We start from the raw sequence: 18,767 nt of genomic DNA, 5'->3' as shown, positions 1-18,767 counted from the left end.
AAAAGTACATTTCACTTCAAAATAAAGAGATAATCACAATTTTGTAAACTACAAGGGAGACCAAGAATTGAATGAAAATTATAATATAAAATCTACGAGCTTGATATGATCCATGGCTTCAAATTGCTACAAAGAAATCAAAATAAGGAGATAAAATCATAAGGGAGGCCAGTGCTACGAAGATAAATTTAGGGGAACATCTCTGAAAATAAACTAGCTATTTTAGAGTATATGTCATATTTTCAGACAGAATATAAAATTTGCATGAAATAGAAAAGTAATTGCATCGCCTATCAGAGAAGCTTACGATTAAATCAAGCTTGCAGTTTTTAGAAACTTTTCTTTTGCACGGGTCCAGCCTGCTTTGCTGAAAAATGATATATATATATAGGGTTTTTCAAAAGGACGTTTGAAGATTTGAGAAGGAGAATTTCCATGTTATTTTAGGGATTTATTTTTGTCAATTCATCCTCCATCTACGTTCGCCGCTATACGACTAACTTACACATAAGTAATCAGATTTTCTTATACCTATCCTATAAATTCATGTGACTTTGGCTCTTCTGTTAGCCGGGTGCTAGAAAGAAAGTAAGAACCCGTTTGGATTGGTTTATAAATTATGACTCATAAGCATGAGCAATAAGTTAGAATTCCTAACTTATAACTTTTGGTTTATTTTTGTTATTTGACTTAAAAACACTTTTTTATCTTACTCAAAACTACATAAATGCTTCAAAGTTATTTTGACTTAAAAATACCTAAAATAAGTCTATCCAAATAGGCTCTAAGTCTCCATCTTGATTTCAGTCTACAAAGATATTTGGATAACTTTTATGTAATTAAAAAAATAGAAAAATATTTTTTGTGTAATAAACTTTAAAGTTGGGTGACTTTTATGTAATAAAAGAATAGAAAAGTAATTGCATAGCCTATCAGAGAAGCTTACGATTAATCAAGCTTGCAGGTTTTAGAAACTTTTCTTTTGCACAGGTCCAGCCGACATTGCTTAAAAATGATATATATAGAGTTTTTCAAAAGGACGTTTGAAGATTTGAGAATGAGAATTGCCATGTTATTTTAGGGATTTAGTTTTGTCAATTCATCCTCCATTTACATTCGCCACGTTACGACTAACTCACACAGAAGTAATCAGATTTTCTTATACCTATTCTATAAATTCATATGACTTTGGCTCTTCTGTTAGCCAGGTGCTAAAAGAAAGTAAGAACCCGTTTGAATTGACTTATAACTTATGACTCATAAGCATGGGCAATAAGTTAGAATTCCTAACTTATGACTTTTGACTTATTTTTGTTATTTGATTTAAAAACACTTTTTTATCTTACTCAAAACTATATAAATACTTAAAAGTTATTTTGACTTAAAAACACCTAAAATAAGCCAATCCAAATAGGCTCTAAGTCTCCATCTTGATTTCGGTCTACAAAGACATTTGAATTTCTTAAAACTTAGTTTTTGTACTCCACTTAGTGTAACTATAACTAAACTAATGGTACATCAAACACCTTTTCTATATGTTGATATAATGCACCGATAATTAGAATGTTATTAAAAATTGTTTACAACACTTTACTGACGGAAGACGGTAGGTAAACTAGAAAATTAAATCAATCAGGTCTGCACGGGCATTCGTTGCTAGTATTTTATTATATAGAAAGGGGAGTGGGGTGGACGAACACAGCACTGTTTTGTTGTACTAAATGCAATGTGACGTGTACTGTGTACTTGAATGATTTCATTAAATGACCACATGGTTATTTGTCTATTATACTCATGACCAATACCAGTTTATTTGAGTGGTAATTTTCTTTTTCGGGGTAAATTAGTAATTGAATTCCTTCATCCTCTTCCTTTCTAACATCACCCAAACCATTTGATACATAGAAAGAAACCTTAACATTCGATAACACCAAATCACGCGCCAAAACCCCATCAAGAACAAACCTAGCCTCTCCAACCAACCCAAACTTTCCATACAAATCAACAAGAGTTGCACCAAGAAAGCAACTTTGATCATATCCAAGCTTCAAAATTGCACGGTGCAACTCCTTAGCCAACCACCATCATTTAGCTCCACACATAGATGAAGCAATCCACCGAAAGTAATACAATCAAGGTACACCAATTCCATCAACATTTTCTTTAAATAACAAAACCCCAGATGATGATTTGTCTTAAAACGCTCATTAGAGTACCTTAAACCACATATCAACGTGTTCCAAGTTACAATATTTGTAACACTCATTTCATCGAACATGTTGCACGCACAAGATTGCCCATTTTGGCTGAAATTTTAAGGGAATTGGAAATGCAAGTGTGGGATATACATGAATCATTATTATGGGTCAGCTCAACAGTAGGAACTGAAGCTAAAGAGGAACTATTGGTTGCAACAATGGTAGTTAGAAATAATAACTGATGGTCGGAGTAAATCGTTGGAATTGGGAAAATAGTGGCATTTGATAATCATGGAATGCAGAAAACAGGCACACTTAGTGACCGGAGAATGACTGAGCATACAATCTTGGAATGAAATAGAGATCAACATTTTGAGATGCGTACTGCACACCTCTTTTGCTTTTGAATAAAGGTTTACAGTTAATGGCATAACAGCAGATCACTCATCAATCAAATAACACCAGCTACACCTGATAGGACATGCAAAATTCAAGTTATGGACGACAGTTGAGACCGAGGTAGTCGTGACAAAAAATAATATTTTCAGATTTTTTTTTTTTTTTTTTTGCATGAGAAGAGGTAATTTGATTAGTGTTCTATGTATATAATCAACTTTGGGCTTGAAGAACTGAAAATATGCTCATTTGGTAGATTATTATTAGAAAGCAGAGGCCGAATCCAGAATGATAGATCGTAGAAGTTCCATCACCAAAGTCACGAACTGTATTGTCCAGTGCCACGTAAACCGACTATTTTAAAATTCTGTATATGAAAATGCACTAAATGAATAAGGTTTAAACTTTTAATAACTCACATGTGGATCTCCCTCAAGTCCATGTCTGTACGATAAAGCATTCCATGTTTTAGCTGACTTTCGAGCAGGCCTTTTAACAAAGGCTACAGTCTTCCCATTTAATACAAGTGACTGAAGAAAACCAGTTTCACTTTCTGCAACATCTGTGGAAAGATGTATTACTGGACAATTGACTCTCTCAATCACACAATTGATACAGTCTGCAACTTAATCTCGCTGTTGGATGAGAGGTTCGCTTGAATTAATCAATACTCATGCTTCTTTGATGAATGTGTTGTTATTTTGTGCTGTTTTCTTCTTCTCATATGACTTCTATGTGATAGAAACATAAACTACTTGCTTCATTTTGTGTAGATCAGTCGGCAATGAGAAACTGAGCATGACTAGAAAGTGGTTCTCCTCCAGTTTTTAGCATAATAATAGCTAGACAAAGTTCATTAGGTCTTATTAGCCATTAAGACGGAAAAGACGAGTACATAGTAAAAAAAATCGAATCTTACTTCTAGGTAAGGGAGAAGGGAGAGCATCGATGTTGAAACCTATTCATTACTCATATTGTTGGCTTTTGTTTTTACTCTCGGCAACTTGAACAGAGAAATTGTATGTTTTTTATAGCTTCAGAGTCCATACTAGTTCTCCATCTAATGATGCTATATTTGGAGAATGTAACCAATAGAAGAACTAAAACTAAGAAACAAAAGGCAATAAAAGGCATCTCTAGACTATGACTACATTTTTCCAATGATAAATTCATATCTGCCTAGCTCTAGCCCCAAATACATGTATTCACCAATGCGATTGAAAATGGAGAGAAGGAACGAAAATATGTACTGTTGATTCTCGATTTCTAAACATTATATCCTCTATCGCTTCTGTTTCCCATTTATTCTCCTAGTTAATTGTCTTCTTTTTCCTCTATTTTATATTTTCCAATTGCAAAAAGCACCTGTTGTGGGATCTTTTTCTACTCGAAAGAAATCCCTCTTTTTAGAAAAATAGTACTATATCACTACCTCCTTCCCGCAAGTCTTTTTAAGTTTCCTACTCCTATCCTTTATGAAAATTTGAAAGAAAGTTGTGTCGGATTTTTCAGATGTTAACCATTTCATTCTTCTCCTGTATTTTTGAGACAATTCTCTGATTTTACAGCTGATTATATGTTGCAACTTATTTGTTAACCGACCGACCTCTATTTATTGAATCCCTTATACTCCTATGTCTTCTTAAACTGTTGTTTGTTTTACTCAACAATCTTCACACAAACATTTAAGTAATTGCAATATTTTATTTTTCCTTTCAAATTTGTTTAGTGTAGTCTGCTTTCTTTTTTCTTTTACAGCTATCAGAATGATCATCATGTTCTAAAGAAGCTTAGGTGAAATAATTTATTTTTGCTACTTCCTAGCTTTCAAAGATGTTCTATTTGGAATGGATTGTTATATCTTGGGCTCATCATTTATTTTGTTAGCAGAAGCTGAAGGGGGAACTGGAGATGAGGGAGAGGGGATTACCATCCTCTTGCCTCCTGTGAAATATATTCAGTATATGACTTTCTTTCAACTATTAGTGACTAAGATTTCATGATTCTTAACTCTTGATGCAATTATTGGTTGCCGAATGGTCTGCTGTCAGATTTCCCAAATTTAAGGTTGAACATGCTTTTTGTTGAGTAACAAATCTGTTTGTAAATAATCAAATTGTCCATTCCACAATACAAGCTCATACCAGTTATGTCCTCAAAAGACATTCCTGCAGTTATGTAACATTGTTACTGAATGATGGTCCATAACTATAGCTTAATGTTCTAGCTGTTCATTACCCAATTTAGATAATCAATATCGTGTTGGGCCCGTGCATAGCACGAGCATTCTTTGCTAGTATAATAAATATAGTAGCAGCTGCAGTGCTAGAGTTGATGGATTCATAAGAACTCAAAACACTTTTGGCTTAAATTTTGTACACGTGTTAAAGATAATAGATTTTAAATATTGTAAATGGGTTGTGATAAAAAATTTGGCCTCAAACTCATACTGTTTAACTTCTGGATTCGCCTTAACTTATAGGTATGGTGGTCACGGTTTGGTTAAAAACCAATTCAAACCGCAAACCGATCAAATAAACCTATAGTTATTTGGGTTTCATTTTGGTTTGGTTTTGAATTTTAAAAAACCGATGATACTTGGTTTAGTTTGGTTTTATTAAAAACAAACCGAAGGAAAAATCGAACCAAACCGACTAAATAATATACACAATTTTTTATAATTATATATATATGTGTGTGTGTGTGTGTGTGTGTAGAATATATTATTTTTTATAAATAATTTTAAATACTTTGTTTACTTTTTCATCAAAATTTTCTTTATCTATATTAGGCTAATGAACTTTACACCTTAAGCCCATTTCTTATTTATTCAAAGAAACAACTATGAGATTTACCTGAAAAAGTTGTAATTCTTATAAAACTTATTCACTTGATTAAAGTTTATAGATCTTAAGATATTTTCTCCATAATCCAAGAAATTTAAAGCTCACACAATAAAAGGGTAATAACGGTTTATAAGTTGAAAAAAAGATCAATGGAAAAATCTTTCCTAATCGTAGGAATAATGAAAGAGAGAAATATCATCATGTTTCTTATAAACCGAAAAATCGTACTACCAAACCGACAACAATCAAACCGGTGGATATGCATTACATTTGGTTTGATTTGATTTTAATAATTTTAAAATCAACTAAGTTAGTTTGATTTTGATTTTGATTTTAACCAAAAACCGACTCAAAACGAAATAAACACCCCTACTTATTGGTATATAAACAAAATACAGAGTTTAACAAAATCAACCAACAAACACTTTATTAAGTTTTGCGGCTCTTGTGATATATAGGAGATGTCGATGATGAATCTTTTTTCTAATCATCTAAAGGTGCAAAGTGACTGTTACGAATTTAATCACGATGGAGGGCCCATTTGTAAAGATGTCAAATTACATTTGAGATCCGAGAAGATGTCTCGATATATAATAGAGGAATATAATTTATTAGGGTTTATGCTATAAAGTTGTCTCTTTATTTTCCTAGTTGCTTACATTAATCTGAAACCTTTCTCCCTTTTACTCTTTTTGTTTCTTTTTCCTTGATAGATTTGAGTACTAGTTTGGTGAGTATTTATAATAGTTTGAAGATGAACTCTTATATTTATAAGTGTAATTCGAATTATCAATTTCGATATAATATGGGTCATTACAATTCCTTGTTAATTACTTAATCTACTCAATGGGCGTTTTACATAAGAAAATGGAAGATAGTGACATAAAAAAAGAAAAAGAAAAGGATCGAACATCTTCTAGTCCTAAAAGCCCAATATGAGCCTCTTTCGATGAGCTTATGCCTATAAGCTGCAAACAGCTTATAAGTTAAAAAAAATAAGTTGGGTAGTCTAATTTATTTTTTTGGCTTATAAGCTGTTTTTAGCTTATAAGCTGCTTTAGATTAGCTAAGTCAAATGAGCCCAATTATTTTTTTGAGCTTATTTTAAGCATAAAACGACTTTAAGCTGACCAGCCAAACACTCAAAAAAACTGAAAACAGCTTATAAGCAATTTATAAGCCAATCTATATCAATGGAAGTCGAGGGAAAATTAGATAAAGCATCGCAAAACAGGAGCAGGTGCGGTGGGCCATAACTGGAAATCATCATTCTCATCAGGAGTTAAATTAAGATCCACGCATAATATTCTCTTGCTACTATTCGACTTCTTGAAAACTGGTACTCCTTCAATTTCATTCATGGTGGCACGGTGACGTCTCATATGTCCACCTAAAGCCTGGCCCATAGAAAACTCCATCCCACAAATTGAGCATTCATGCACTACCTTACGTTTTTGGGATAATAATTTGCTGTTGTTATTGCCATGAAGAAACTTTCCAGAGTCTATCGATGATTTCAGAGATTTATGACTCGCTCGGTGGCCACCAAGTGCTTGAAAAGATGAGAATCGTTTTTTGCACGTCTTGCATTCAAATGAATTACGACGATCTTTATCTTTGGATGATAGAAGGATTAAGCAGTTAGCCATGGCTTGTGCTTCCACTTCACCATTGTAATCTCTGCTTCTTTTCATTGCCGTCACGATGAAGATTTGAATCCTTTGAATAAAATATAATGTTACTAGAATTTAGAAGTGATGTGGATATACTTGGGTTCATTGCTTCACACACACATATATATAGATCGATGAGTTAGTGGATCTAGTTGAATTCTGCGCGTTCTATTCGATTAGGACGTTCTAGCTAGTGATTTGGATTTAGTAGTGGGATTGGAAAACTTTCCGCGTATTCGAATATTTATATTTTTTAGGTAATTTTCACGTAAGTTTAAAGCAGAAAGAAGAGTCCACATAAAGTGAGCTTCCACGAAGTTTCCAGAGCGATTCATTTTACATTCGGTCGACTTGAATATAGGGCTGATCTGAATGACAAACGTACATGAAAATGTGGTTCTAAGAAGCATAAGATGACTGACTATCAACGAAAGTTCACACACTAAGAGGTAAATTCGGCTTTCACGTTCTCCCCTCCCATGTATACCTACTACGAGAAGAAATTACGCTTTGCGAGATTCAAATTGCACCTACATTGACATATATTTTAAGATGTATTTTTTCAACAAATATGTTATGAGAAAAATTTCAATTTATTGTAATTTTAAAATATATAAATTTTAATATTAAAATATTGTGTTAATCTAATTAGTCAAATTGCTTATTTTTTCTAGATCTCTCATATAATTTGCTTGTTTCTGTCTTTCTTTAACGTCATTTATCTTATTATATGTTGCTACTACCGTCTATTATTATTGTTGTCTTTGACACCTTATCTTTAGCTCATGAGGCGTCTATTGAAAACAACCTTCCTATCTCCCAATATATGGATAAGATCTGAGTACACTTTACTCTCCCCAGACTTTACCTTGTGGGAATATACTGAATATGTTATTGTTGTTGTTACTCTCGAAAAGAAAAAAATATTACATAAATTAAAACGGTGGAATAGTTTTTGATTTATTTTAAAAAGAAGACAAGACTTTATTCGACTTTACTTTCTCGGAGGTAGTCTGGCGGCTTGGCGCCCAAGTTAATTTTGGGACCATGAAACGAATGCATTGCAGTTGGTCTTCTACAATAGCATATGTATTCTCGGTCTTTTCTCTACAAAAACACAAAATTATGGCTCTCGTTACAGGTAATGTAATCTTAACTATTATAGAAGAGCCAGTCGACTTTGGGATCGACATAGCAGCTTCTTGGTCATTAGATTAGAAACGGTAGGCAATTTGGTCCTTGCATCTATTATACAACCCTTTTCCCATCCAATTAACTTTGCCTACTCAAGTTTTTTTCTTTTCCACGTGGACCCCACATCCATTGCTCCTACCAAAACCATTTCTCACCTCTCCATATTTTGAAACCGTACTTAATGCAATTCTCTCTGCCATTATATATGAACTATGTCGTTAATTTTTTAGACCGTGTAAATTAAGTAAATTTTTTTCCATTAGTAAATTTTATTTGTCAAAAGTACCAAAGATGGACAAATGCCTTTTCCGTTTTGGTAGTATTAGATTTTATGAACTTAAAAATACGTTAAAATATAATTAACTAAAACATTGTATAAATTAATTAATTTTTTCTTCTATTAATGAATTTTTTCATTTGTCAAAAGTACCAAAAATGGCCAGATTCCTTTCGTTTCGGTAGTATTCAATTTTACGAACTGAAAAATACTTTAAAGTATAATTAACTACTAATCTAAAAAATACTCGAAAGAAAATTGTCTTACACGCTATCCAATCTCAATTATGTGAAATAAGACTTAATGATATTAAAATTTTGTTCAAAATCTTAATAACTAAGACCTATTCATACCAAATAAATGCTTAAATCTTAATGTAAATGCACTTAACGGCCTAAGGTATGAACCATTCAGATTCAGACCTCCATTAAGTGCAAACAAATGAGGACTAAGAAAAAGCTGACAAGAATCACCTTATTAATTTTCCGATTTCAAATATTTGTTTATCAAATATTATTTTAAAGTCAATTTGAATTTTTTAACTCAATATGATCAATTTCTAGAGCAAATGAGAAACCGATTTACTTTTAAATGGCCTAATAAAAATTTCATAAGCCATATAAACTATACAACATATATATCTGATCAGAAAACTAGGCATTTTTTTATTCGACAATTTATGAGAAATACAATTAATTAGGTCTAATAGTAATATATATGAATTATCGAATGATTAGTAACATTTTTCAATATCTAGTATTGCGGTATAATATCTTTATATTATTTGATATTATTTGGTAGCATATTTGTAGGGAGATAATTACCATATATTAGTTAGTTTCATTGTTTCACTAATTACCATATATTAGTTAGTTTCCTTGTTTCACTAAGATCTTAGTTTCCTTGTTTCACTAGGGTTCAAGATTGTATCCTATATATATTCTCTCTTGGTGAATGAATGGAATAAGTCAAGATTGTATAGTTTCTACATGGTATCAGGCCACACGTTTTTTTTCTTCTCTTCATCGTAAATTTCCATGGCCGGTGACACCGTACCTCCTCCACCACCACCCAAAATTGAGTCTAATTCTCCCTATTTTCTCGGTCCTCAAGACCGACCCGGGGACTATATCACGCCTACTCGTTTCAAGGGCGCATCAAATAACGCTGCCGTCGGTCAGCACTTTACTTCCGATCAATGGAAGGCTATTACGGGATTTTTTGGTAATGCTACAATTCCCGAAAATCGCTTGAATGGTAAGTTTGATGTTTTTTCTTGGATTATTGACACTGGTGCTACTCATCATGTTACCGGTGAGAAATCTTGGTTGTTTGATGTCCATACTGTTGATTGTCCTATTGGTTTGCCTAATGGTGAAAAGGTGCTTGCTTTTTTGGAAGGTTCTGTTCGACTGTCAGATAAAATCACCTTACATCATGTCCTTTATGTGCCTTATTTACGTTGCAACTTACTCTCCGTGCCCCAACTTACTGATAATTTACATACTATTGTCTCTTTTAATTCTTATATGTGTGCTATTCATGACTCACTGAAGGAGCTGATTGGAACGGGAGTTAGGAGGGACGGACTATACTATTTTAGCAAACCGGCCGGACTATACTATTTTAGCAAACCGGACGTGGTGCAACATGTGTCTACTGTCGTGGCAACGTCCGCATTAGAATTGTGGCATCGACGATTGGGGCATCCTTCCGAGAGAGTAGTTAAGTTGCTTCCTCATGTCAGTAGTGATAAGAGTAGTTTAGCAAAGGATTGTGAAGTGTGTTTACGTGCTAAGCATCCTAGAGACAAATTTCCTTTAAGTGATAATAATGCATCTAGAATATTTGAGAAAATACATTGTGATTTGTGGGGCCCATATCGCCATGTTTCATCGTGTGGAGCTCGTTATTTTTTAACAATTGTTGATGATTTTTCCCAAGCTGTTTGGATTTACTTGTTGGTTGATAAAACAGAAGTGTTCCCGAGCTGCAGCCAGCGGCCACTGTCCAGCCCGCTGGGAACCCAGCGCCAGCTGGCAGCGAGCCTGAGCGGCTGCCAACAACCACTGCACAGCCCGCTAGGAACCCAGCGCCCGCTGGCAGCGAGGGAGGGGCAGCAACACCATACCCCAGTCACGAATGTGGAAGGTGGCTTGGGGCGTGGTTTTCGGGAGAAATTTCCCTCTGTTGTGCTTCGTGATTATGTGACACACTCAGTTTTTGCTAATAGTCCGTCCCCTACAACTCCTGTTAACAATAAATCCTCAGGTACTCCCTATCCTTTGGCACACTATATTAATTGTGACAATTTTTCTGTAAATTATCGTAAGTTTCTTGCAGCTATTATTTCGGGTAAGGATCCTAAGACCTTCAAAGAAGCCATGAAACACGAAGGTTGGAGACATTTAATGAAAGAAGAGATACGTGCATTGGAAGACAATGGTACATGGACTTTGGAACATCTTCCTCCGGGTAAGAAAGCACTTGGTAATCAGTGGGTGTACAAGACCAAGTTTTTGTCAAATGGAGATGTGGAACGTCTCAAATCGCGCTTGGTTGTGTTTGGGAAATCATCAACAAGCGGGGATTGACTACAATGAAACTTTTGCTCCGGTCGCCAAGATGACTACTGTTCGAGCCTTCCTAGCCATTGTAGCATCCAAAAATTGGGAACTTCACCAAATGGATGTTCATAATGCCTTTTTACATGGTGACCTTGATGAGGAGGTGTATATGAAGCTCCCTCACGGGTTTGAAATTCCAGATCCTACGTTGGTGTGTCGTTTGCGCAAATCGTTGTATGGGTTGAAACAGGCCCCTAGATGTTGGTTTGCAAAATTGGTGACTGCTTTGAAAGGGTACGGTTTCCTTCAATCTTATTCTGATTATTCTCTTTTTACATTTACTAGAGGGAATATTCAGATTAATATCTTGGTTTATGTTGATGATCTTATTATTTCTGGGAATGATTCCGCTGCACTTGCAACTTTCAAAGCCTATTTGAGTGATTGTTTCAAAATGATAGACCTTGGGTCTCTCAAATATTTTTTGGGTATTGAAGTAGCTCGTAGTTCATCAGGGTTGTTTTTGTGTCAATGCAAGTATACTCTTGATATTATCTCTGAAGCAGGATTGTTAGGTGCAAAGCCAAGTGGGTTCCCTATTGAGCAAAATCATAAACTTGGCCTTGCAAATGGAGATTTGTTGTCGGATCCGGAGGTCTACCGTAGAGTAGTCGGGCGTTTGATTTATTTGGGGGTCACTCGACCGGACTTGGCATATTCTGTTCATATTTTGTCTCAATTCATGCAAGAACCCTGGATTGAACATTGGGAAGCGGCCTTACGAGTGGTCCGTTATTTGAAAGGCACACCAAGACAGGGTATTTTGTTACGTGCCGACAGTGAGTTGACTTTGCAGGGATGGTGTGATTCTGATTGGGCGGCTTGTCCGCTTACTCGTCATTCGTTGACAGGTTGGCTAGTATTTCTAGGTCAATCTCCCATCTCTTGGAAGACAAAGAAGCAGCACACAGTTTCTAGATCTTCTGCAGAGGCTGAATATAGGTCCATGGCTGCGGTCACTTGTGAGTTGAAGTGGCTGAGAGGTCTGTTGTTGAGTTTAGGTATACAACATCCCAAGGCGATCAAATTGTTTTGTGATAGTCAGTCCGCTTTGCACATCGCAAAAAATCCGGTTTTCCATGAACGAACAAAGCACATTGAGGTAGATTTTCACTTTGTTCGTGATGCAATTAATGAAGGTTTGATTTCTCCGTCACACGTTTCAACATCTTCACAATTGGCAGACATTTTTACCAAAGCTCTCGGCAAAACTCAGTTTGACTTCTTGCTTTCCAAGTTGGACATTTTTTATTCCCATGCTCCAACTTGAGGAGGGGGGGGGGGGGGTATTGCGGTATAATATCTTTATATTATTTGGTAGCATATTTGTCGGGAGATAATTACCATATATTAGTTAGTTTCTTTGTTTCACAAATTACCATTTATTAGTTAGTTTCCTTGTTTCACTAGGATCTTAGTTTCCTTGTTTCACTGGGGTTCAAGATTGTATCCTATATATATTCTCTCTTGGTGAATGAATGGAATAAGTCAAGATTGTATAGTTTCTACATCTAGGATCAAATAATACAATGTGATTTCTTGCGCAAATTAATGTAATTGTTATTGGCATGGACTTCTTTTACAACGATAGAATACATCAATTCTATTAGGATAGTTTTTTAAATTTGTAATAGATAAATTCCTTAATAATATAAAAGAAAAGAGATAATTACGGAAGAAAAGTAAGGATTTAAAGTAAAAGTTATAAAAGTCAAAAAGCATTTAAACAGTTAAAACCTATAGATTTGGCTAAGGATTAAACTATATTAATTTTAGTCGCAGACTCCTCAAGCAAATACTAAGGAATAACATAAAGAATACATGACTAGGATATGTGTAAGTTAATCTTTACTTTAAAATATATAGGGCTACAATAAATGTTATCACATGAAAGTGATTTTCAATATCGCTGGACATAACAAGGTGCTAATATAAAACTCGATAGGAGAAGATATTTTCAAATATTTCCATCGAAGAACAAAACTTTCAATATAAGGGGTGTTTTGCAGTTGAAAGTATCTAATAAAATGTTCGGTTGATCAAAAAAATTTCAATACAAGGGAGAGGCAAACAAAGTAAAAAAAAAAAATTGAATTAATTGAATTATAATTATTTCTTTGTAATAAAAATGTACTCAGTTTTTGTTGAGTCCGTGCTAGCACGGGCTTCCGTCATCTAGTCTAACAAAATAAGATCTTGAAACGAGGCAATATTACTGCTGAATGTGCAATTAATTACTATGACTAAACAGTGGTAATTGGATAATTTAAAGGAAAATGACATGAGGTACTTAATTAAGACTCTTTATTACAAAACATAACGATAGTTGTCCTTATTTACAAAACATAGCAACAAATTTACAAAATATAATGGATTTTCATTTTCCATACTTTTTAAATTTTTTTAATATAATATTTTTTGCTCAAGGCCTAAAAAATTCACGCAGATTTTTGTGTATGAAAACTGTATGAAATGTGTATATATGAGCAAAATGGTTATTACAGTTTTCATACGCAAAATTTTGAGCGAACTTTTTAAACCGTGAGTGAGATGTAGACATTTCATACACAAAATTTTGAGCGATTTTTTTAAGCCTTAAATATTGTATGAAAGTTGTAACAATGTTGTTGTAATTGTATTAATTTTCCATAAATATAGCTTGAACTTTATACACGAAAGATGTGAGCGAGATATACATATTTCATACCGTTTTCATACACAATTTTGAGCAAATTTTTTAAGCCTTGAACCAGATATACACATTTGATACATTTTTATACACAAAATTTCGAGCAAACTTTTTAAGTTTGGACCAAGATATACACATTTCATACACCAAATTTTGTGCGATTTTTTTTTTAAGCCATGAGTGGGAAAAAAAATATTTTTTAAAACAAAAAAATTGGAGCGAAAATTAAATATTTTGTAAGAAATGTATTGTTTTATTTTGTAAACTGAAACGTTCCATTATATTTTATAAATACTTTTCTTATTATGTATATATAGGTTAATCTCCCACAATTCAACTATAGAAAAAGCGTAAGCTTAGAAACTTACACACTAATCAACCTTGAGCTGTAGATGTTTCTTACTAGTACTCCCTCCGTCTCAATTTGTTTGAAGGTTGACCAATTTGAGGAATCAAATAACTTTTTTTTTTACTACGATTTTTTTCAACTCTTTTCATATATTACAAATTAATAATTATGTAGATTTATAGTACTTTTTATATAGTTTTCAAATATATAAATTTTATTATAAAATACTCAAAGAATCTATGTTTAAGATTAAGTTAAAAAAAAAAAAAACTGTTTGACTCCCCAAACAGGTCAACCTTCAAACGAATTGGGACGGGGAGTGTGTTTATTTTACATAAATGACTACATTTTAGGGGTTTAAAATTGGGCATAGCTACATTTTCAATATTTACATGGCGTAGCTCCTTTTTTTTCGCTGTATTCATTTTTTTTTTCTATTGTATTCATTTTTTTCCGCTGTATTCATGAATACAACGATTTTTCTTTTTTCTTTTTCACTGTATTCATGAAATGACTATCTGTATTAATAAACGGGCTCGTTGTATTCATGATACATCGAGTAAAACTGAATATATACACCAAAAATTAACAAATACACCTTCAAAAAATGAATACAAATCTAAAAATTAAATCTGTATTCATAAAAGGGCTCGTTGTAATCATGAATAAAACAAGTAAAACTGAATACATAAAAACATAGATACACCCAAAATTAACAAAATACACCCTAAAAAAATGAATACAATCTAAAAAATTAACAACAAAAACTCAAAAAAGTGAATACAATCGTGTATTCGTGAATACAATCGTGTATTCATGAATACAACAACACCAACCACTTGTTCCGGCCAGATTTACCGAACCGGAGCTTCACCGCCGCCGCCTCGACCACCACTAGATCCAGTGAAACCAAACAAAATATTAACATGAATGTTGTCACTGTCATCGCCGATGAAAGCACCAACGAACACAAAAAAATCAATCCGCTAGATCTGGTTTTTGAATCGTTGCTAGATCTGGCGGCGTAAACAACCGCCTCTACTATGAAGCAACCACTTTATATGTCCCAAAAAAAACTTCCTTTGGTACGAAGCAATTAACTATTCCATTCTTGACTTTCTTCAATATTCCTTTCTCTTTACATATGTTCACATATAAATAAAGTTATATAAATAAAGTTAGATTGCCAGCAGGTTGTTGGTTGGCGGCATCACCGTCACCGCCGGCGAAAACACAGGTGAAAAGCACCGACAAAACAAAAATTCAGTCAGCCAAATTTGGCGGTGACGGTGGCCACGACGTTGAGGGGTGGTTGTGGTTGTTGGTTGGTGGCGTCTAAGATCTGGTTGTTGTTGGTTGGTGGCCGGAGCTCGTTCGCTGGAGCTCCAGCGGCGTGAGCAGTAGACTGCTGCTCCGGTGGGGGAAGAGGGGAGAGAGAGATAGGAGGGTTGGGTTGGGAATAATGTGATGATTACATATGTCGCTATTAATTGTATTTAACATATTATTCTTACTTATACACTACTAAAAAACTGCTAAAAATCGACGGACGAAAAATCGATGCAGCAAAACCGACTCACTGCATCGGTTTTTTGTATTTCTAATTATTTTAATTAGAAAATCGACGGACGACGTCGGTTTTTTTGGCAGAATTTTGAAAATATATTTCCGCCAAAATAAACCAACATCCCATGTCGGTTTCATTAAAATAATAATAATAATAATTAATATAAAAATATTATAAATAATATGCAATTCATTTTGTTTTTAAAAAAATAATAAACAATTTTTTTTAAAGAAACCGACGGACAGGGTCGGTTTCTTTTTTTTTTTTTTTTAATTTTTTTGGGTCAAAATCTGGTCAAACGTGCGGAAAAAACCGACGGACAGGGTCGGTTTTTCTTTAAAATGATAGCAGACGGGTTTTATACCCATTTCTGCTCCTCTTCCAAATTAAAACCCCCATTCCCCCAAACCCTACCCGCCGCCCCCCCTCCCCTCCTCCCAGCCCGGCCGCCCAGCACAGCCGCCTGCGCAGCCTGTCCCCGCCTACCCAAACCCATTTTGAAGTTAATAAATTGAGGTTAGTTTCTCTTAAATTAGGGCATTTAAAATTCTTTTGATTTTAGTTGTATTTGTAGATTTTAGGCCTAATGCTAGTCTATTTAGCTTTGTTAAACATCATTTGCAATGTTATTAATGTTGAATTTGTGAAAAAAAATGTAAACTTTATTTGACTAGTTTACTTGTCATTTTTTTTTTTTGGCTTGAGATTGTGCTATATTTCATGTTCTTTGTCAATGTATTTGTGTTGGCTTCGTTATCATTCTTTGTAATATTATTGATGTTGAATATGTGCAAAAATATATACTTTAATTATTTGACTAGGTTTTTGTTTTTTGTTGGATTGTGCATTTTGTTAGAATTCCATAAGTTATTAGAATTGTTATTGATCATTCCAAATTAGAATTGATTGAGATTGTGCTTTTCAAAGTTAGAATTGTTAAGTTATAGTATTTCTATAATCTCAATACTAAAATGTAGATTTTATTTCCCTAGATTTACTTTTCAATTTTTAGAATTGGTTGGAATTGTGCTTTTCAAAGTTAGAATTATTAAGTTATGTTAGAATTATTAAGTTATAATATTTCTATAACCTCACAACTAAAATATAGACTTTATTTGACTAGATTTACTTTTCAATTTTTAGAATTAAAGTTAGAATGCATAAGTTATTAAAGTCAGAATTGTTATTGAGAATTCAAAGTTAGAATTAGTTGGGATTGTGCTTTTCAAAATTATATTAAAGTTAGAATTTATAAATTATTAAAGTTAGAATTGTTATTGAGAATTCAAAGTTAGAAGTGGTTGCGATTGTGTTTTCTTAAGTTATATTTTAAGTTAGAATTCTTAAGTTATAATATATTTTTATAACCTCAATAATTTGTGGGTATATTTTTATAGATGGATCGTATGTGGATGTATAATATGAATAATAGTAATCGTGTGGGTGTACATGATGAATTTGTTGAAGGTGTTGATGGGTTAATCACACATGCAATGACACTTCACTCTGTTCAAAATGAAGGGGTAATTAGGTGTCCTTGTTCTCATTGCCGGTGTATGAAGTATTTGAAACCGGAAGCGGTTAGGGTTCATTTATATAGTCGTGGGTTTAAGCAGAAATATTATGCTTGGACTGATCATGGAGAGACTGATGGGGTCAATGGTATATTTTACAATATGGTTGTCGGTGAAAGTAGTGTGTCGCAGGAATATAGTCATGTCCAATATGATAGAGTTAATGATATGGGTAATGATGCTTTTGGCGTACAGTCTGGGTTTGAACCTGAACAAAATTTTGAGGAACCTCCTAATGAAGAAGCAATGCGCTTCTATCAAGAATTAGAAGAGGCTAGTCATCCACTTTTAGTAGGGAGTCAGCATTCTAAGTTGTCTGTTGCAGTTAGAATGATTAACATCAAATCAGATTGGACTGTTGTTGAAGCTGCTATGGACTCAATGATTAAGATTGTAGGGGAACTAGTTAGTCCGGAATTCGACATACCTAAGAGTTACTATGAAGCAAAGAGATTGGTTTCCAAATTAGAATTGTCGTATGATAGAATTCATTGTTGTCCAAACGGTTGTATGTTGTTCTATAAGCAAGATGCTGATTTAAATTAATGTAAAATATGTGGACATGCGCGTTATAAGCGGACACCTAGTGGGAAGACGGTTCCAATTAAGGTGATGCATTATTTACCTATTATACCTAGGTTAAAGAGGTTGTTTGCATTGCCGAGTTCTGCTCCTAACATGAGATGGCACAGCGAAAATAGAAGGCCACCTGGTGTTATGTGTCATCCATCGGATGGAGAAGCGTGGAAACATTTTGATAGAACTTATCCTGATTTTGCTAGTGAACCAAGAAACATTCGTTTAGGTATGTGTGCGGATGGTTTCACACCATACTCTGTTTCGGCTGCACCTTATTCTTGTTGGCCTGTATTTCTTACTCCATATAATCTACCGTCTTAGATGTGTATGACAAGTCCCTATATATTCCTAAATTGTGTTATCCCTGGTCCTCGTAATCCAAAAGTTTTGATTGATGTCTATCTACAACCTTTGATTGATGAGTTAAAACAATTGTGGTGTGAAGGTGTAGTGACATATGATATATCAACTAAGAGAAATTTCAATATGCGTGCTTTTTTGATGTGAACTATTAACGATTTTCCTGCGTGTGGGATGTTGTCTGGTTGGATGACTGCTGGAAAGCTTTCTTGTCCTCATTGCATGGAAACTAGTAAAGCTTTCACTTTAAAACAGGGCCACAAAAATTCATGGTTTGATTGTCTTCGTCAATTCTTGCCTATGGATCACCAATTCAGGAAAATGAAACAAGCATTTAGAAAGAATAAAACTGAAAATGATCCCCCACCTCGAACATTGTCAGGAGAAGAAATTTGAGGGAGGGTTTGTCACTTGCCTAAGGTCACAGAAGTTGCCCCT

The 18,767-nt window shown here is 34.1% G+C and overlaps 1 protein-coding gene across 1 annotated transcript; it reads right to left on the bottom strand.

The window, feature by feature from the left end:
* Positions 1–6,588: 6,588 nt before the first annotated feature.
* LOC132605441 (zinc finger protein ZAT11-like) lies at positions 6,589–7,221 on the bottom strand. Its single transcript, XM_060318591.1, has one exon. It carries the CDS (start codon positions 7,132–7,134, stop codon positions 6,652–6,654), a length of 483 nt encoding a protein of 160 aa, XP_060174574.1. The 5' UTR covers positions 7,135–7,221; the 3' UTR covers positions 6,589–6,651.
* Positions 7,222–18,767: the final 11,546 nt, after the last annotated feature.

This window comes from Lycium barbarum, chromosome 1, assembly GCF_019175385.1.
Source record: "Lycium barbarum isolate Lr01 chromosome 1, ASM1917538v2, whole genome shotgun sequence".
Taxonomy (NCBI): domain Eukaryota; kingdom Viridiplantae; phylum Streptophyta; class Magnoliopsida; order Solanales; family Solanaceae; genus Lycium; species Lycium barbarum.
The sequence above is the reverse complement of the archived record's forward strand: the minus strand, read 5'-3'. Positions and strand labels throughout refer to the sequence as shown.